This window comes from Vigna radiata, unplaced genomic scaffold (assembly GCF_000741045.1).
Source record: "Vigna radiata var. radiata cultivar VC1973A unplaced genomic scaffold, Vradiata_ver6 scaffold_83, whole genome shotgun sequence".
NCBI classification, from domain to species: Eukaryota; Viridiplantae; Streptophyta; class Magnoliopsida; order Fabales; family Fabaceae; genus Vigna; species Vigna radiata.
In genome coordinates this window covers 1,408,821-1,430,307 of record NW_014543268.1, presented here as the reverse complement: position 1 = coordinate 1,430,307, position 21,487 = coordinate 1,408,821, and the positions used below count along the sequence as shown (strand labels likewise).

The 21,487-nt window shown below is 30.1% G+C and overlaps 2 protein-coding genes across 14 annotated transcripts in view; one reads left to right on the top strand and one right to left on the bottom strand.

The window, feature by feature from the left end:
- The window catches only part of LOC106754119, an 18,515-nt gene extending 8,073 nt beyond the window's left edge, over nucleotides 1-10,442 (bottom strand). For 2 of the 13 annotated variants that reach the window (XM_022777842.1, XM_014636090.2), the window contains exons 1-4: nucleotides 10,227-10,440; nucleotides 9,034-10,122; nucleotides 8,359-8,475; nucleotides 8,006-8,059 (exon numbers count right to left, since the gene is read on the bottom strand). The gene's annotated coding sequence lies outside the window, so the exon portion shown is untranslated. Of the gene's footprint in view, nucleotides 1-6,854; nucleotides 6,911-7,017; nucleotides 7,064-8,005; nucleotides 8,060-8,358; nucleotides 8,476-9,033; nucleotides 10,123-10,226 lie in introns of all 13 variants that reach the window. The other 11 variants (XM_014636084.2, XM_014636089.2, XM_014636085.2 and 8 more) reach the window with 10 other exon arrangements.
- A 4,526-nt stretch (nucleotides 10,443-14,968) lies between these two features.
- Nucleotides 14,969-18,185, top strand: LOC106754041 (uncharacterized WD repeat-containing protein C17D11.16-like). Its single transcript, XM_022777831.1, has 14 exons — nucleotides 14,969-15,265; nucleotides 15,339-15,464; nucleotides 15,565-15,679; nucleotides 15,986-16,044; nucleotides 16,131-16,205; nucleotides 16,376-16,446; nucleotides 16,564-16,660; nucleotides 16,766-16,840; nucleotides 16,923-17,021; nucleotides 17,108-17,239; nucleotides 17,318-17,347; nucleotides 17,439-17,501; nucleotides 17,775-17,852; nucleotides 17,954-18,185. The coding sequence occupies exons 1-14, from the start codon at nucleotides 14,969-14,971 to the stop codon at nucleotides 18,011-18,013; spliced, it is 1,377 nt and encodes a 458-aa protein (XP_022633552.1). The 3' UTR covers nucleotides 18,014-18,185.
- Nucleotides 18,186-21,487: the final 3,302 nt, after the last annotated feature.

Genomic DNA, 21,487 nt, shown 5'->3' with positions numbered 1-21,487 from the left:
TTAAAAGCCACCTCGTTCCCGGACGAACGGGACGAAGTGGAAGAAGAAGAATCAGACGATGACGAAGTGCCTGCTCCGTCATCATCATACCCCCGCCCCTCCCTACTAGACCTATTGGATGACTGAGAAGATAGAGACATTTACCTGGACAGACGACCGAGCTGGCAAGTTGACTGATCGGGGAGCGCTAGCAGCAAAACACAGGAACAGACAAATGCCAAGGGACCACACCTCTATTTATAGCCACAAAAAGCGGTTTCGACAGCTTATCACAACCGTTCACGAAGGTATCATCTGACGGTGCATATTTTGTGACGTTTCCAATTTCTAGGTAAAAAACTGGTCATTACATCTGAACCGTCGACTCCACACTCATCGTATGGCTCTCATTAATCCAAATTTCAAAATTACAAATTGGCGAGAAGTAACATATGCAAACCCCTTCGCGTATTACGAACGCTTGGGGCTCGGGGGGCTTATGTGTAATAAGGAAACTAGGTGCATCCAGATGATCGGTCACACCGGTGGTGTGATCGGGTGTATGAAGAAATGAATTAAACATTCGCAAGTATTAACTGGTACTGAGGATCGGGCGCACCGGCAGTATGGTCGGGAGGACCGATGATTAGATCGGGTTTTACAAGTGGAATAAAAGGATGAGTAACACTAGGACTGAAAGAGCCAGGTGGATCGGGCACGCCGGTAGCAAGATCGGGAAGGTTGACGATGTGTTCGGGGCTTGACATATTGAGTTGGCATGCAGAGATGGGAGCGAAAGTCTCGGCGAGATATTAGGGCATGAAACCAATAGGTTCGCTGAAGAGTGGGAGGTGGGTACCAGCAGTTACGCTAATGAAGCGAGGTTCAGGGGATCGTGGGCCACTACACATAGGCGGTTACAGCCCATATCCAAACACACATGCCTATAAATAGGAGAGTAAGTTGTCAGGTAAAGGGTTGGATTTTTACGGTATATTACTTTACTCGTGTTGTTACTCTGCTAACTTGAGCGTCAGAGTGCTAACCTGCAGGTGGCAGCCGTTCGGTAAGAGAAGTAAAGGTCCACAAAATAGTATCACATCAAGAGAGAAAAACGTTGTCGTTAGTTCGGGGAGGTCGCGATTTATCTCAGGCTTTCCATCCGAAACATATCGATATAAGTTTTACCTACTATACTATTTAGGGTAAATAATTAAAGTGATCTACGACCGATGAAAAGTTTCTTTAATATTTTAAAACAACTAAAAAAATAATATAATATGAATATCAATTCAACATTTTTTTAAATTTATTTTAAATGATAGAATGAATAAGATTTCTACAAAATTAGGTGTTTAAATTAGAAAGATTGACTTTTAATTATTAGATGTATCTATTGTAATTGATTATGTATTATGTAATAAACATATGTTATGTGGTATGTGTTATGTAATATAAATTTTTATTGAATAGTATAACTTTCTTACAAATTATTAATGTGTTATAATTTATGGAAAAAATATATTTATATAAGTTTTACATACTAGAGTAAATACTTACAAATATCTTAAACTAATGGTGTGTGTTCTTTAATATAATGAAGCAACTAAAAAAATATGAATATTAATTCTAACATTTTTCTTTAATCAAAATGTTAGAAAGAGATCAACCATTACAAGGGACTTACAAATTTAAATTAAGAAGGTTGATTCTAATAACACTTATTATAATTGATTATATCTATGCAATAAATACATGTTATGTGGTCTACATACACAATTCATTCACAATATATACAAAAATCAGAGTTTTCTTCTTTGAGTTTCTTCTACCATTGTCTTTGCCTCCTATCGACAATCATAATTTTTTGTCTTTAAACAATTATGTCTAAGTAGGTTAGTCTTACTTTTCTAATTTCAATTCCATATAAGGTCTCTTTCACTATTGTTCATTGTTCACTGCATATGTCCACTGTCAGCCACAGTGTGTCCCTTTTTTTTATGATCGAGCATCCTTCTCCTCCGGTAACTATTCAGATCAATACCAGCTTTCTTTGGCAACCACTGACCGTTCCCCAACCTGACCGACCGTCACCAACCTTGATCAAATATGATCCATCTCGGCTGACCATGCTCGGACTCAGCCAATCGTGCTTCGACCTAGCCAACCATGCTTCAACAAGGTCAATCCGGACTCTGTTCTGGTTGACCGTGTTCAAGTTAGCTACCTCACACCTTGATGGTGCTTTTTGCACCCTTCTGAATTTGGCAACTCTAACAATAAGTTAACCATTATGTTCATACAAATTTCTAAAAAATTAAGCGTTACATAATTTGGGAAATTAGAATGATAGATTCCTAATTATTAGGTGTATTTATTATAATTGATTTTGTATTATATTATAAATTGTTTGGTCTACATTACACACAAAATTCAATTAGAACTTATATAATTTTAAATTAAAAATAAAAGTAAATTTTTTCTGATAAATAATAGAATTAAATTGTATTTATGAACAAATATTATACTCTATATATTGGTATTGAATCAATGAAACGAGTAATTGTTTAACATCCTTTAAATCTTTTGAAAAAATAACTCTTTAAATGAATTTAACATATTACAATAATTAATTTGTTTTGTTTTTAATTTAAACTTAACCAATTTTGCAAGTCTGTATTTAATATTTTTTTTTTCAATAGTCTATTTATGGCTCTATCCCTTCTTAGGTGATTTTTTTGTCAGTTGTTTCTCCCATTATTTTATCATCACATTCATTTGTGTTTTGACTTTATTTTAATAAAAGTTGTGCAAAGAAAAATTTCCATTTCAACTACATTCAAGATTTCATCCAACAAATAGTCATGAAATGACAAATTTATTAACTCAATCATATTCTGAGTTAAATTTATTTCTTCCTGTTTTCATGTTAACATGCTCAATTCCCTTCCAAAAAAATTATGCTTAAATTATTTAAATTAAATATTGGAACCTTTCCACACCATTATCATATTAATGAGTCATTTACCCATCTTTTCTAGTAAGGAAAGGTTAAATATATATTCAAAAGAAGTGATGGTTTTATTTTGATATACCCAGTAAATGTTAAAGATAATTTCTTTAACAATATTTAATATAAATAATTTAAGCATAAATGTTAACGATAGTTTCTTTAACAATATTTAATATAAATAATTTAAGCATAAAGAAACAATCGTTAACATTTACTGTGTATATCAAAGTAAAACAATCACTTCTTTTAAATATACATTTAACCATTCTTTACTATAAAAGATGGGTAAATGACTCATTAATATGATAATGGTATGGAAAGGTTTCAATATTTAATTTAAATAATTTAAGCATAATTTTTTTCAAAATGTTAACAGGAAGAAATAAATGTAACTTAGAATATGATTGAGTTAACAAATTTGTCATCTCATGACTATGTGTTCGATGAAATCTTGAATGTAGTTGAAATGAAAATTTTTCTTTGTGCAACTTTTATTAAAATAAAGTCAAAACACAAACGAATGTGATAATAAAATAATGGAACAAACAATTGAAAAAAAAAAATCACCTATAAAGAGCTAGAGCCATGAATAGACTCTTGAAAAATAAACATATTAAATACAAAACAAATGGTTGCAAAAATAGTTAAATTTAAATTAAAATAAAAAACAAAATAATATTAAACAAGTTGTAAATAAGAACAACTTAATTATTGTAACACTAAATTCATTTAGAGAATTACTTTTTCACAAGATTTAGAACATGTTTAACAATTATCCATCTCATTGATTCAATACTAATATAAAGATTATAATATTTGTTCAGAAACACAATTTAATTCTATTATTTATCAAAAAAATGTTATCTTTATTTCTTAATATAAAATTATATAAGTTCTAAATGAATTTTGTGTCTAATGCAAACCAAACAACAAGTATTTATAGTATAATACAAAATCATTTATAATAAATATATTAATAATTAGAAATCAATCATCCTAATTTCCCATATGTAACGCTTAATTTCCTATAAATTTGTAATTCATGATTTTACTTTAACACGCACAATTGGGGTGTGAGGTAACCAAGTTGGAGCAACATCGACCAGGACGAATCATGGTCGATCGGGACGTAGCATGGTTGGCCGAGTTGAAACACGGTCGGGTCGAAACACTGTCGATCGGGTCGAAGCACGACCGTCCAAGTCAAAGCATTATCAGTCGAGTCAAAGCACGATCAATTGAGGTGGATCATGATCGGTCGAGTTAGATCAGGGTTGGTCATGGTTGGCCGAGTTGGGTCATGGTCGGTCGAGTTAGGTCACAGTCATTGATCGCCAAAGAAAGATGGTCTTGATCACAGCAGTAATTGAAGGAGAATGATGTTTTATTATAAAGAAAAGGGATAAACTAGGCCGACAATAGACAGAGACAATGGACAATAGTGAAAGAGGCCTTGCATAGAACCTAAATTAGGAAAATAAGACTAAGATACTTATATATAAGTGTTGAAAGACAAAAAAATTTATAATCGCCAACGGTTAGTTGATGCTTGTAAAAGGCAGAGACAATGGTTAAAGAAACTAAAAAACTAGACTCTAATTCCTGTATATGTCATGATTGAATTATGTGTCTAATACAAACCACATAACATGTATTTATTACACAAGACATAATTAATTATAATAAATACACCTAATAATTAATAATCAACCTAATTTAAACTCCTTCCTCCCTTGTAACAGTAGATCTCATTCTAACATTTAGATTAAAGAAAAATGTTGAATTAATATTCATATTTTTGAGTAGTTTTAGAATATTAAAGAGCACATATCATTAGTCTAAGACCACTTTTAAGTATTTATCCTAGTATGTAAAACTTATATAGATATATTTTTTTTCATAAATTATAATAAATTAATAATTTGTAAAAAAGTTGTACTATTCAATAGAAATATATATTGCACAATGTCGTAACCGAAATCGGGACAACGAATCAAAAAACATGCGAGTTTGAACAAGAAATTTTGAAATAGCCTCCATAGTTTATACTGAAAAACTACAAAATAATTATAAAGGAAGACATGTTATGCAAAAACTAGACTCTATATTCGAAACTCAGACATAGGAAAAATATTAGCACCTTATCTTGTGTATCCGAAGACAATATCCTTAATAATTAAATACGTGTAATGATATGGTTTAGAAAATGTTTAACTATTCCCGAAAAACAACATCTAAAGAAACAAAATATTATTTTTAGTTTCTTTTTAGTTCTACAAGAATTGGCCTTATTCCTATGTATTCTCGTGCAAAATGAAAAATCAAGATTAAGTAGTTCTTTTTGAAAATCTATTTGGAAAGTTTGCTCAGAAAATTGTTTGAAAAAATTGTTCAAAAAGGGTTATGGATAATTTTAGATTTTTAGAGAGTGAACCTCACAGGAACTAACTTACTCATATGTTTCTCCACCCTTAATGAAAAATAAGGATCACGTAGTTCTGACCAAGATTGTTTGATTGTTTGAAATTTGTAAATATTTAATTTTTTTAAAGAAATATAGGATAATAGTAATATTTACCTAAAAGTAATAATACTATTTACATGGGTATTTTTAAAGAAAGGTCTAAACATAAGAAATAAATTGCAGCTACATTTAGTAATTAACAAATATTAAACACAATAAACTATTTTTTACAATTTTATAATTTATCCTTTTTATTTAAGAAAAACAATATTTAAACAAAAATAAAACAAGAGATTGAAAATTATATTTAGTTACTATATTTATTTACCAGAAAGAAAGATACAGTCAGGAGTTCTAAAACCATTTTATATAGTTTTAATTTTATCTCTTTTTCTTATTTTATATTTTTATTTTTTGTCTTTTATTTTATATTTTTTTATAAAAACAGTGAATGGAAATATAGGGGTATGCATCACAATAGGAAAGCAAGAAAGAAAAGAAAAACAAAAAAAACGTATAAGAAAGATGTCCAACGGATGGAATATGGGGGTAAGGAAGTGGGCCAAGGCCCAGACCCTTTTTTTTAGGATTTGGGTGTTTCATCCTCCACCTCCAAGTATTTCATCCTGCACCTCCAATTTCCGAAAATACCCTTATTTAATTAATAGTTTAAGAGTTTAATATTTTGATTAGTCTGAATTTCTGTGCCAGCATTAAGATCACCTCCATTTTGTCCAATCAGTAAGCATGCATTTTGTTGAACTCTGTAATCCTTGACCCTGCACCCCTTGACTCTACACCCCTACATCACTCCTGCACCCCACTCTGTTACCCTTAATTCAATTATAACACTTTTATTAAAAAAAATCAAATAACGTCATCCTATAAAAAAATTAAAAAGAAAGTTTATAATTATAACAGAAACATTTAAATAAATTAAAACACAAAATTTAAAAATATTATAATAGAATATTTAAAATAATTATAACCGAAAATTTAAAATAATTAAAACAGAATATTTAAAATAATTATAACATAAAATTTAAATATTAATATACATAATAAACTATTTAAAATAAAACAATTAAATAACAAATTATTTAAAATAAAACAATTAAATAATAAACTATTTAAAATAAAAGAATTAAATAATAAATTATTTAAAAAACAATTAAATAATAAAATATTTTAAATCAAACAATTCATTTTAAATAAAAACAACCAAAAATAAATAAAATAAAATCGTAAAACAAAATTAAAAAAAAAAACGCGTAAGGCATGTATCGGATAACTGAAGCATGGATAGATAAACGGACAAATCTAAAAAATTTCTAATCATCCAATTTATATCTAAAAAAATGTAAAAAGCAGCAAAAAAAATTAAAAACATGAACCAACCTGGAAGGTTTGAACCGGGAAGAAAACCGGAGGAAGAAAACTGACTCTGGAAAACACTAGGAAACACAAAGCAAAGAAGAAACTAAAATCTTAAAATGAAAGTGTGCACAAGACAACAAAGGAAAAATCAAATCTGAAGAATCTGGTCCAGTGTTTTTTGTACCTCTGTTGCAGAAAAAAAAAAGCTTCCTTGCGAACAGTGGTGGCTGCTGTGTGGAAAAGAAAGTAAAAGAGCTTGAGAAAGGAGATGAGAGATGCTGGGTAATGGTGCTGTGAGAGTAAGGATGCTGGGAAAATAATGGTGTTCTGTGAGAGTGTCGATACTCTCTCTCTCAAATTCAATATCATCACACTCTGTCTCTCTCTCTGAAATTCAAACTGTGCACTGGAATCTTTGACCACTTTTAAAGATTAAACAGATTTTAAAAATTAAAATACATTTTTAATTAAGGTTAAAATTGGAATTTTATTAAAGTTTGGAGGTGCAGGATAAAATGCTTGGAGGTGGAGGATGAAACACCCTTAGGATTTTGTTCCTCAGGCAAGAACGAAAAAAAAAAAAAACAGGGGCCGCTCCATTCTTTTCTAGCAATCCGCGGCAGAGGGTTTCTCCTCTTTAAACCAAAAGGAAAGGAATTTTCCTCCTGACCAGCGCTGCCGCGAACCTCCGTGGCCAGCCGAAACAGCCGCCGGCGTGGCCGAAAGGGTGAGATTTTGGGATTTCCCCTTTTCTAGCTTTTCTATTGGTACTGTTAGGAAGATTAACCTTGATGGTTTACGAAGGGTGGAAGTAGACCTTGAACCGTGTTATGATTTTGGTTTGGTTTAAGAGGAACAATCTTTTTGATTTCACATTTTGGTCTTTTCCCCCTTTTTGTTCCTTTTGGCATCAGGAAGATGATGCCGATGTTATAGTGAGAAAGAGTTGACTTTGTGTGATTCTGATGTATTTTTTGGTCAAGTGAAAGTGGAATCTATGTTGAAGAATGGAAGATGATAATTGGTGATTCTGGAAATTTGAGGGATGAGCATGAATAATGAGTGAGGATGTAAATAAAAGCAGTGGAATCAACGACATTCTATTCAAACATTCATACACAGGATGCAGGATCCAATTATGGATGAAGGTAATAACAGTTAAAGACACTTACCTAGAAGATGAACCAATGCACTAACAACCTTGCTTTCGGTTTTGGGTTTAAAATCTGATCAGCAATATAATAAATTATACTAATAACACATGAAAACTAAATTCAATATAATCAATAATAGCTGTTTATTTTTACCATTTCTACTAATAATCTAAGTATCATGAAATTGAAACCTAATTATATGTTCAAATAAAGAGAAATAATAACAATGGCATACTAAACAGATGATTGATCATGAATGCAATTTCTTTCAGTTACAGTTTTAAACTCTTTCTCCTTTCAAACCATAACACGAAAATAAAGGCAAATAAATTACTCTGAAAACAAAGAGAATGGTTTAAGCACTGACTTACCTGAATAAACGAGCATAGAAGAGTATCACGAATGCAATTTCTTTCAGTTACAATTTTAAACTCTTTCTCCTTTCAAGCCATAACACCGGACATGAAAATAAAGGCAAATACATTATCCTGAAAACAAAAAGAACGGTTTAAACAATGTAATAAAGTTAGTTAGGGTTGTTAAATATACCATGTGTTAAGTTAGAAAGTTTGCCTTTTTACCGTTTTTCTCTCTTCCTCTTTACCTATTTAAGGTTAGGTTTCTTTCCTCTAAATAATGTTCATCATATTCATTACACATAATAATAGAAGTATGTTTGAGTGTTTTCTTACTTCCTTACTAGAACGGTTAAAGCAGCTCATTTTATAAGATTTAGTCTTGGTTCATGTGGATTAGAGCCAAAAAAGTCTATAAGACCAAATATTTCTAAAACCCTGAGTGAGGACTAATCCATGGGTTTTCATTTTACCATGAGAGAAATATAATAATAGAAGTACAAACAAAAGATAGCCAATTATACAACAAAATAACCCAAACCCAAACCCAACTTAAACAACATAATAGAAACACCTCTGCAAAGAAACATATAGCAATTGAAGGCTTATGTCTATGATTAAATGCTGAAACAAGAAAACATCATATCTGTAGAATAAAAAGTATATCCAGATTTTTTTTCTCTCACTTACCCTTGTCACTGTTCTTCCTTATTATTGATCATAGTTTTTTACCAGATCCTGCAGCGAATTGACAAATAGAAGCCACTAAAGCATAATCTAAAAATCTAAATTGAGAACCAGAAAAATCAGGAGAAACACTCTTGGTTCCTTGCTTTGAATCGAAAACTACTAAATACTATATGAGATTGGAAAGTAGTTGATGTTGATTAAGAAAAGATTATTTTAAGAAGAGAAAGTTAAAAGTGGTAGAAAAAGAAACAGAAGAGGAAAAGGGATAATAAAATCAAATGACATGTTGACAGTGGATATATGTAGAGGTTTTGAATTGCGATCCATTACCCTTATGACTATTCACAACATATCAAAGCATCAATGAGAGCCAACCTCACTCCCCAAAAAAATTAAACACAGACCAGTAAAGGTTTAAAGACTCAAACATCAGTGATAGCCACCACATATATAAAAAACAGTTGCCAAGATACATATATATGGGGATACATGAGTTATGTGCTTCTGATTTTCTCAGAACATATCCAACAGTACAATCTTTTAAAAACATCAAAAAGGTTTTACAGTTATTTTAAACAAGGATAGAAGTACTACAATGTTATAATGAATTCCCCAGAAAAAAACAAAAATAATGAATGGATTTTTCCTACATCAGTTGAGTAGTTTGGAAACCGGCAAAGAAAATATATATGATCCCCTAGGCATATATGTTCTTCTTCCCATTTTTTCTGTACAATGGAGAAAAAAATGCCCTTGATTCCGTTTCAACAAAGGAAACCATGGACTTGTCAAATAAATCTGAAGGGTATTCATTAGAATTTGATTGCATCAAATTGGCAAGACAAAAGAGTAATCAAAACTGAGTCAGCAGATAAGCCAAACAAACTAGACGAACATCATATTTATTAAGTGGTTTATAAATATATAAACATGAAAGCACTACAACATTTCACTCAGATCAATAACAACTTAAAAAAAATCAATGAAAACTGATTAAATGATGGCATACAGAACAGAACACGACAACAAGAAATTATTATCTTCTGTTCGGAACATCTTTGTGGTGGTCAGAAGAGGAAAAATGGAAAGCTGCAACACAATCCACCATCAACTTAGCAAATCAGGCGCTATAATCTAGAAAGTTAAAAGCTTTGAGACATTAAGATCAATTCAAACAAAAACCCAGTACATACCTTGAGATGGGAACGTTTTACAAGAAAGAAAAAAAAACAAAGATGAGGCTGATACAGACACAAAAATAACGATGGAACAAAAGGGTGACAGAGAGGAAGAAGAATCTTAGAGAGGCTGAGAAATCGGTATGTGCATCCGAGAGGCTGAGAAACTTAGAGAAACCAAAGAATGTTGGCTGACATAAAAGATAAGGAGTGTTAAATCTTTTGTTTCTGTTTTGGTATTAAAGTTACGAAAAATAATAAGCATGGTTTAGGAAACAAGATTTGATTTTGAGTACGAGTATTGGTTATGTGAGAAAGATATTAGCACCTACTTGTATCTTTAATTAAATATGAAAAGTTTATGTGATTTTTAAAATAGTTATTTTTATCTAAAAATAATAATACAAGATAATAAAAAAATAAAAATATATTTTTTTAAAATGTTAACTGAATACCTTCCTTGCTTAACTTTCTTTAAAATACAGTCAAAACACAGTCAATATAATAAAGTTAAAGAAACTGAAGAAAAATATCAAAATGGTCTAGTCAAAGTTGTTAAAGATTGCCTCTGACCAAATTCAACTATGGAAACCGTCTAGTACAGCAAAATATCAAAATCGTTTTGAAAAAAAAAAAAATCCTTTTAACAACATTTTTTAATCATTTTTTTACAACATTTTATGATTGGTTCATTTTAAATATTTTTTTAAATATAAATTTAAATAAACCAATAAAATGATCATTGTGTTCAAAAAAATTATCAAAAATGTTATCAAAATGGTTTATTCTAGACTAAGATCTACTTATAAGTCCAATTTTTTTGTCTGCACCTAACTAAAACCTAATCTTGAGTTTTGTTGTGAGCAAAATAAATAGTTAGTTCTTTGTTTCATTAGAAGCAAATGATTTTAATTGTATCCTTTTATAAGTATATAAATATATTGTTTTTTATGGTATTATAATTTGTTAATTTGAAAATCACTATTTTTAGGTTTTAGAGGAGTTACCTTAGTTGAATTTTTTTGGGTGATATTCATATTAATGCGTTTTTTTGTGAGTTTGAGATGAAAAATGTAACAATTGAAGAAATTTTGAAGAAATTTATCTAAATTTTTTAGGGTCACAGGATATCATCCTTTTAACATAATCTTTGACAAAATTTTAATAAAATGAAATACCGAAAATATCTATTTAGGTTTCAATCCAAAAAACTTATTAACTAAATCGAACAAAATTCCAACAAACAACAAATAAATTAAACTTTGGACTTGCTCAAATAAACCATTTAACTACAATGAATATATGTTTTTCTTATACAATAAATTTTTACTTTGCCTAAATAATATTGTATTTTCAGAGGTATGATTTTAATTTTAATTACACTATCCATTTTACTTTTTATAAATTTATAATTGCATATTTTCAATTTATATATTTTCAAAAGACTTAAATCTTTAATTGGTCTTCATGTTAAGAGAGAATTTTCAGTTTAGTACCCGTTTTTAGGAGTGTATACATTGGGTCTCCATATTTTGTACTTTGTGTCAATTTAGTGAATTAATGACACTTCAAACAAGTTTGTAACAGCAATTGGAAGGTGTCCAAACGTTCAAACAGTTAATAAACATGCTGCAACTCAAAATGACTTGTCCACTTGCAATTTTCAAGCCAAATTGATGGCTTCAAACAAGTTTGTAACAGCAATTGGAAGGTGTCCAAACGTTCAAACAGTTAATAAACATGCTGCAACTCAAAATGACTTATCCACTTGCAATTTTCAAGCCAAATTGATGGTTCAAAGGGACTAAATTGACACAAAGTACAAAACATGAGGACCCAATGTATACACTTTTAAAAGCGGATACTAAACTGGAAATTTTCTCTTAACATGGGGACGAATTAAGGATTTAAGCCTTTTCAAAACCATAATATTATTACACTAAAAACGGTAGTGCTAACTTTAAGGAAACGAAGATACAAATAGAAATCACGACAATGAAATCAAGTATCCCTTTATTACTTTCCATGTATAAGAACTTTAAAACAAAATCTCTTTATAGTTAATAATTAGAATATAAAACAAAACTTTGTTTCAATACATAATTTTTTAAAGGATAATGATATTTAGACAACATTTTTTTGACAACATTTGAACATTGATTATATGTCAATATATGATTGATAAAAATTATTTCACAATCAATAATAATAATTATAAACATTATTGTGGAGTAATTTTTGACCAATCACAGATTGACACGTAATCAATGTTCAAATGTTATCAAAAAAATGTTGTCTAAATATCATTATCCTTTTTTAAAATCAATGCATATATTTTATAAAAAAAAATATATTTCATTAAAAAATTTAATGTACAAGTAAATTATCTAGTAAGATATAATGATAAATTAATATTTTTTTTCTAAACAAAATTACGCATAAAAAAAATAGGATGTTCCTACATATAGGTCTCTCTAGTTAAAGTTAAAAGTTTAAAAAAGTCTTTGAGAAGTTGGGGTGCTAGTATGGGTGAGTGGCGGTAAGGAAGTTATCAAATTGAGCTAGAACTATGCATAACTGAATCAAATTATACAATTTAAACATGAATTAAAATTAAATAATTTTAAAATCAAATTTAAAATAATTTATTTATTACTATATATAAAAAAGATATATTTGATGATGTTTTTGTTTTTCCAGTTTTTCTTTCTTCATTACTACTTTTTAACTTTAAATAATTATTCAGAATAAAAAAACTAATTTTTAATTTTATCATTATGATCAGTAATATTTTGAATTTAAATAATTACTCATTAGAAAAAAAAATTATTCTATTATCATTTTAGTAACTATTTTTTAAAATTTAAATAATTACTCATAATAAAATAATTATTTCCTTATAATATATTTTTATTTCAATAAATAATTTTTTTTATGGCTATATCTATAAATATATACACTTTTCGTTTTTTCAATTTTATTCTTTTTAATTATTATTTTAATTAATAATTTGTTATAGATTTAATTGACAATTTAATTTATATTTATAATTTATTTATTTATTTTCGAATAGAATTCAAAGGATGCTCAATATTTTTATTATCTTCTGTGTTTAGTTTTATTTGGTTGTTTGCTATTTTTATGGCAGTGTGGTTGGGCATTTAATTTCAGGACAAAATACATTTTTAGTATATACTTCATTTTAATTTTGAAAAAAAGCTTTTAATAAAAAATATTTTATTTTTGTTTTTCTAATTTTTAATTTTATTAACTTTTCTCTTTCAAATAATTTTGGATAAAACTTACATGAAATGTGATCTTAAACAAAATACGAGGATAATGAATGAATTTCAAAATTGAGGGGAGAAAATTGAACAAAATTTAGGCAAACAAAACTTGAATTTAAAAAACTTTAGAACCATAAAACATATTTTAAGTTTTTATATATTTTATTTCCGTACCTAAACAAGTATAAAATGTGTAAATGAAAAATACTTAAAAAATACCATTCATTTTTTTTTTGGAAATACTTAAATATTAGATATCTAAAATGACAAATAACTCTATTCTTTCTCATATAAGAACAACATTGAAACATATGTTTTATTTTAAAATTGAAGACAAACATTATAAATTTAAAAATTTTGAAATTTCAATTTCTTATTCATTTGTTTGTTTAAAAATGAGAAATCTTGTCCATATCCAAATTCTTGAATTCGATAACCTTATTATTCTTTCGTGGACATTAATCACTGTTCACTTATTGGCACTGATTTTTCTTCAACTTCCATTTGGTATTATTCAAAGTACCCTTAAATAATATAATAATTTAAAATCAGTAAAATTTTATGCTATCACGATTGTTTTATATTTTTCGCTATATCATTATTATTATTATTAGTTGATCACATAATATATTATTTATAAAATAGGTTTTTATATTTTTCTAATATTTTTTTAATCGTTGTTCTTTCGTTGATTAATGTATATTAGTAAAATATTATGCCATCACGATTTTCTTATATTTTTTACTATATCATTAAATATGATTTATTGTTTTTGTTTCTATCACAATTTTGAGATTTGAGGAAAATATGTTCAATATCGAGATATCAGATATTTTATCTTTTAGTTTTTGATTTATAAACTCAAAAAAAAAAATTATATAAAAGGTATATAAAAAAAATAATACTCATTCAGTTCTTTCATTCACTCCTATATAAATTTACGTGCGTAAAAAGTGACCTAGAAAGAAAGAAATTCAGTGTCAGCGACACTAAACTGATCGCCTTTTATACGAGTTTGTTCGACTCCCAGGAGCGTACTCAAAAAGCGATTTTACGTGCCAGTTTTAACGAGAGTGTTCAAAATCGTGATAACCTCAAGGTTGGTTTTTAAACGTTGTTAGGCTTAATTTTGCTGCAATTCTATTACTGATTCTTCTCTTAAATTATGGTTTTTTATACTCTGCTGCAAGCCTCATTAACGAAGCTATGAAAAGATATGCATGGGTATGGAATTTTCATCAGCAACGTGTTTATTTCAATTTAAAACAAAAGTATATTGAAATATATTTTTATAAGAGTTAATCTGTTTTCTTTTTCATAAGCATTCACGTCATCTTTATCTTTAAAGAAAGCATTTACATTGTCTAAGTTCTTTATTTTGTGGTGTAGCAGTTGAAGTAATAGTCTTATAAGTTTAGAACTGTTGGTTGTGAGAATTTCTGGGACAGCAAAGAAAAGTATTGAAAAGCAATGATTTCGTCAATTTCATGGATACCAAAAGGAGTATCAAAACCAGTTCTCTTGGTAGACGATCCTTCTCAAGAAGAGGATCTTGAAGAAAATATCCCTCTCCAATCAAGTGAGAGTACGAATAAAGATGAAGATGTGGTGGATTTGAAGTCATTGCCAGTAAATAATGTAGTATGTGACAACGTAATCCAAGGCTTGAAAGACCTCCACATGGAACGTTATGATGATGAGGATGAAACCAGTGATGATCTGTACTATCCACACAACAACATGGATCCATATCTCAAAGATCAAAATGTTAGTTCAAAACTTCTACTAATTTGTTATCCGCCTGTTCCCTTTGTTTTTTATGACATTGTTTGTTTGTCAGGATTCTGATTCTGAGGAACTTGAAAACATGACCATTTATCCAACCGATTCTGTCATTGTTTGTGCACGTACTCGAGTAGAAAAGGTTGAAGGTAGTGATAACGAGGATAGTTTTGGTGTTGTTGAGGTAACCAAATTGTTTATTGTGATAAAAGTATTTTATAATTTTCTTCTATATCCTATTAGACATTACTAGACTTATGATTAATTTGCTTATGCTCTTTCAGGTTTGGATACGTGAGGATAGAGAAAAGAACATGTATCTTCACCATGTCATTGAAATTTCAGCATTGCCACTTTGCACAGCTTGGCTTGATTGTCCCCTTCAAGGAGGAGAGAGAGGTAAAAAAACTGTGGTGTCTTTGCTTGATATCTGTCATGTATTAACTGTTTGTTTTTGGTAATTATGCTTTTCTTTTTCATATGTAAATGATGGGTTTTTTTCTAACTTCAATTTTTATATGCTAAAACTATGAATATTTCATACTTATTTGTATCACATTTGAACTATAATGTGAGCCTTGCTATATACCTGTGATACCAGTCTACTATTTCAGTTGTAACTATGGGCTTAAATCACTGCCATCACTTGCAACTTGTATTACTTGTATAATATTTTTATCTTATGTATTTTCCTTATGACCACAGGGAACTTCTTAGCTGTTGGTTCAATGGAACCTAATATTGAAATTTTTAACCTTGACGTTGTAAGTGAATAAATATCACTGATTGTTTTGTAACTTTAAGTAGAGTTCTTTTTGAAGGATACCTTATAACTTTAACTTGTTCTCAGATTACAAGGGATGGAAAGGGAAAGCCATGTATGGTGTTGGGTAGCACTGAAGATGTGAAAAAGAAAGGAAAAAAGGTTTGCTTTACATCGTGTCAATTTCTGTCCATTTGGAATTACACTATCACCTCTATCTTTCTGAAATATTTTGTTTATTGTTTTCGTATTATATGTATGTAGCCATTTCTCTCAATTAAAGTTTGTTTTAAGGATTTTATATGAACTTGTTCTTTTTATTGTTGTGGTAGAAACCAACCAAATACAAAAACGATGGCCACAGTGACTCTGTACTTGGTCTTGCATGGAACAAAGAGTACAGGTTTATTACATTTTCAAATTATGTTCTGCTGTTATTTCTTTTCTGTTCAATGTTTTCTACATCATATAGTAATTTCTTTTTAACTCTCTTCATTGGCATTTTATTCTTATTGCATAGGAATATAATTGCAAGTGCCAGTGCTGACACGAAAGTGAAGATTTGGGATATGGTCAGTGGGAAGTGTGAAATTACGATGACGGATCACACAGACAAGGCAAGAATTAAACTTTTATTGATCTCTACTATTTTAAACTTTTGAATGAATCACTTTTATTGATCTCTCATCATGTTTATCTCCATTCCGTCTATCCTCTCACAGGTTCAAGCTGTTGCTTGGAATCACCATTCACCATGGGTTCTTCTTACTGGTTCGTTTGATCATAATGTTTTTGTGGTACGTAATGATCAAACAAAAATAAATATATTTTAACTTTGAAAGTCTCAGCTGGCTTTTAATGCTATACTACATATTGCAGAAGGACGGGAGGGCCCCATCACATGATGGTTGTAAGTGGAAACTCAATGCTAAAGTAGAGAGCTTGGCATGGGATCCACACTCTGAGCACTCTTTTGTGGTGTGTTAGGCATATTTCTAAGGCTTACATGCCAAAATGACTATAATTCTTATCATTTCATTGATTGCAATTTATTTGCTTGTTAGGTGAGTCTTGAAAATGGTAATGTTAAATTGATTGATGTTCGGACTGCCCAGTCAGATTCCGGATCTGAGTTCAATGCTAATGAACATGGCAAAGCTGTTACATCAGTATCCTACAATCTGTCAGCTCCTAATGTATGTATATTCAACGTTTTAATTAGAACTTGTATAAATTATGTACTTAAGTTTAACACATAAAATGACCTCATGCAGCTTCTCGCTACTGGATCGGAGGACGAAACGGTAAGAGTGAAAGCACTTCTGTTGTTTGTGTATAGTGGTGGTGCTGTTTGTTATTGGAATTATCTCCTGTAATTGCTAATATATGTTGCAGGTAAAGCTTTGGGATTTGTCACACAACCAACCTTCTTGTGTGGCCTCTTATTCTCCAAGAGTAGTAAGTTTAATGTTCTCACCCACCCAAAGTTTGTATGTAGGAGAATGATACTTAGATAACTTTTTTTTAACTTTTTTGAAAACAGGATACGTGTCATCATTTTATTAATATGTTTGAATTTATCTTTAAAAAAATATTTGAAACGGATCAATCATAGACTGTCAGCTATGCGTTGTCAAAAAGTTGTCAAAAAAGAGTTGTTAAAGAGACTTTTTCCTTGTATGTACGATGGTTAAAGTGATGCTAATGTAATTTTTTATGGTGTTTCTTTAGGGACCTGTCTATTCTGTTTCATTCTCTGAAGACAACCCTTTTTTGTTGGCTATAGGAGGCTCAAAGGGAGATTTACGAGTAAGTGAAACATGTTCATTGAAAGTTATTATTTGTGTATAACAACAACTGGCGTAACTATTATTTGAAGTGAAGGTGGTAAACTAACTGTTTTTATATAGGTATGGGACACTCAATCGTATTCTGGAATTTCTGAAAAATATGGGAACTACATGAAGTAATTGAACTATGGATCAAATACTCATTGAATGCTGAATGGAAAAGAAAGATCAAACGACAAGAAAAAAAAAGAGAAATTTTATGGAACCCTTATCATTTGTATGGCTCAGAAAGTTTCATTCGTTCAACTATTTGTCTTGATTATCATTCGTTTTTCATTCCGTTTGATTACATTGGGAGATTACTTGCACTTTGATGTCAAAATTAGTAAAATAATGACTATATTTGTAGATTTTAAAATGGAATTTGGATTAACATCATCAATCCTAATTGTTGTTTAAGACTAACTGCTTAGTGTGCATTATTCGGCCGACCGATCTATAGGATATTACTTACTGGTTAAGCTGTTCGATTCTAAATTGATCAGACAACCATACAGGACATCTAGAAAACTTAAATTGGTAAAAAGTCTAATTTTCCTTAAAAGCAATAAGTTTACTTACATTTGGCCTGAAAGGAAGTTTCAATTTAAATTATAAACTCAAATCCAAACATGTAACCTCAGGAAACCGAAGACAACCAATTAATAACGTAAGGTTAAGTCATTGGTTCCTAATTCTTTCCCATTATATTGGATCAAAAAATTTACGGACTATAAAATTTGAGTGAAACAAACAAACTAGGAGGCTCGAATACCCTCGTTTCTAGAATCATTCGAGTCATCTTAAGATTAACTTTGAAATAAGGATCTATTGAAGTGTTGTATGGTTACTGAAACAATGCAAATTAATTGACTATAGATACACAACTGCTGAAACATATTAATTCACTTTAATGTAAAGGAAATAAAAAATGAAAATTTGGAGCGTCAAAGCTAAAAAGAAAATATGTCTTTTTGATTATTGTATAGTAAGTCGAATAATTACCAATTTATTGAGTTTGGAGATAGTGACTAAAGTGGAGATATGAATGATTAGAAGTATGTACTTGACTCTCAAAGACACAATCAGTTGTGGTGCTTTTCACATATAAGTATGTAGTAGTATCCTTAGTGTTTGACATGCAATTTAACTAAAAAATCTGTTGAAAAATTTAAAGATAATGTAAAAAAAAAAAATGTTAATTCGAGTAGATAATAGATCGACAATCGAGTTAACAAAAAACCTGTTCAACCACAAAAAAAACACGATATTAACATTTATTTTCATTTCATCTAAAAAAAATAAAGGAAAGAAGCGTGAAACTTGAAGAGATAAATAACAAGAAGTAATAACTTACATATTCATGAAATCATTAGCTACAATGTCATTTCAAGAGTTAAAGAAGATTATATGCGTAAAAGAAGGATTGAAAGTTAGAGTTTTGTAAAATAAACTTAATGGACAATGAGCTCCATCAACGATGTTAGGGCCATCATGCCTTCTCTAATAACCCCATTACTTCCACTACGCTTGTACCCTTGTGCCCACCATTTCCACCACTATGTTTTGGACTTTTATGCTTTGCTTTATTATAAATGTCCAAAGAAAAATAAAATAAGGATAATGATATTTAGACAAGAATATTTTTTTGACAACATTTGAACATTAATTATGTGTCAATATGTGATTGGTCAAAAATTATTCCACAGTAATGTTCATGATTATTATTATTGATTGTGAAATAATTTTTGACCAATCACAGATTGACACATAATCAATGTTCAAATATTGTCAAAAAAATGTTGTCTAAATATCATTATCCATAAAATAAACAAGCAAAATAGAGAAAAATGCTCACTCTCTTTCATTATGTTATCAATGACCAATACATAAATAAAAACAACACATACAGAGCAATTAATTCTGTCACTCTCACAACAGCACGACTTCACGCCACTTTCCCTTTCCATGCATCATGGTGGACTCGGTGTGGGTCCCACCAATAAGCATAAGGCCTTTCTAGGCGCGAAAGGAATTCGAACTAGGGTGAAAATGATTCCATACACACACAAACCATTAGGACAACGATAACTCCCTAAAATATTAATGCACAAAATTATAAACCTTAATTTAACCCATTTTGCAAATAAAAATAAAAATAATTATTAATTAATTTTCATACTACACTTGAACATTTTTATCACCCCATAACCCACCATAAATAAATATTTAATTTTAGAAATTAATAAAGTAAAATAAAAAGTTAGTTTTTGTAATTGCTCTGCATGTTCTTTTTGTATACATAAGATGGTCTCCCATGTCACCTGTATAACCTCATTTGGCAACAAAACAAAACACTTAATCTCATATATTATCTTTAAAAAAAAATCTCTTTAACAATTATTTTTGTGATTAATCTCTTTCAAATATTTTTTTTAAAATAAATTTAAACAGACTAGTAAAATAATAATACGTATCGTTATAAAAAAATTATTAAAAAAAGTTATTAAAATATTATGATGCTAAACAAAGCTACTCAAGGAAACGAAGTAGATCCACCAGCTACTCCCACCTTGTATAATTTCTAATTTTCCAACCTATAAAGACACTCTCCTTTAAACTGGACTTATTACTATCATATTATGACCCGACGCAACCTCCTCTTGCTCTCATGAACCATTCTACTCACCACGCTCCACCCTTGCCGCCCGAGTCTACCAACAATTTCCTTCACCATCCTGCCTTCTTCTCTCTGTCACTTTCACAACCACACATCACGACACACATACAACACTTCCATCCCCACCTATAACCTTATACTTTCTCTCCTTCCCAGTTCACTATCTCTCACCATTATTTACCCTAGGTTATGCTTATTCACACTCATACACCTTCACACACATAACAACCCATACAACGTTACTTTATAATTTCTTCACCAACCATCTCTTGTCCTTCCCAATATCATCCAACCTGAAAACCACTATCTTCCTTTCCAACTCTACGTTCATCTCCTTCTAAGATACCAACCCCCATTCGAAAGCCCCTTGACACAACATAGTATACCCTAGACTATGAAAACATAACGCTATTGTACACATGCAATGGCCTTAGCCATACACTCACCCACACGCGGTACATATTTAACTCTCTTTTCAATCGACACTTAAGCACAAAACAAGGACATTATAGCACATTTCCCATACATTAAGTACTGATGAAATCACTAAATCCATCACCTTATCTGGACTCCAAAGGCTTGCTCATGCTTTTGTTTTGGCTTCCTAATCCACCAGCACAGTGATGTAGAGAGATATTCTATTTAATGAGACAAAAAAACAAAATAATCATACCCATGCATAACCTAACAGCCGAAAGGATAATGAGAAAAAAAACAAATTAAACAAGCACACACATGTGCAATTAATATCACAACAATATTATTGGTCAATGATGAAAAAAAAAATGAAAAGATTGATCCTCTCTCTGCCACGTGCAGGCCTATGCACCACCCCTCTCTCTCCATCCAGACCAGTGTGGCCCCACTACCTATAAAACACAACCTAGCCAAATTAAGGGTCAAGGCTTTTTTTTTTTTTTTTTCTAGGCTAGGAG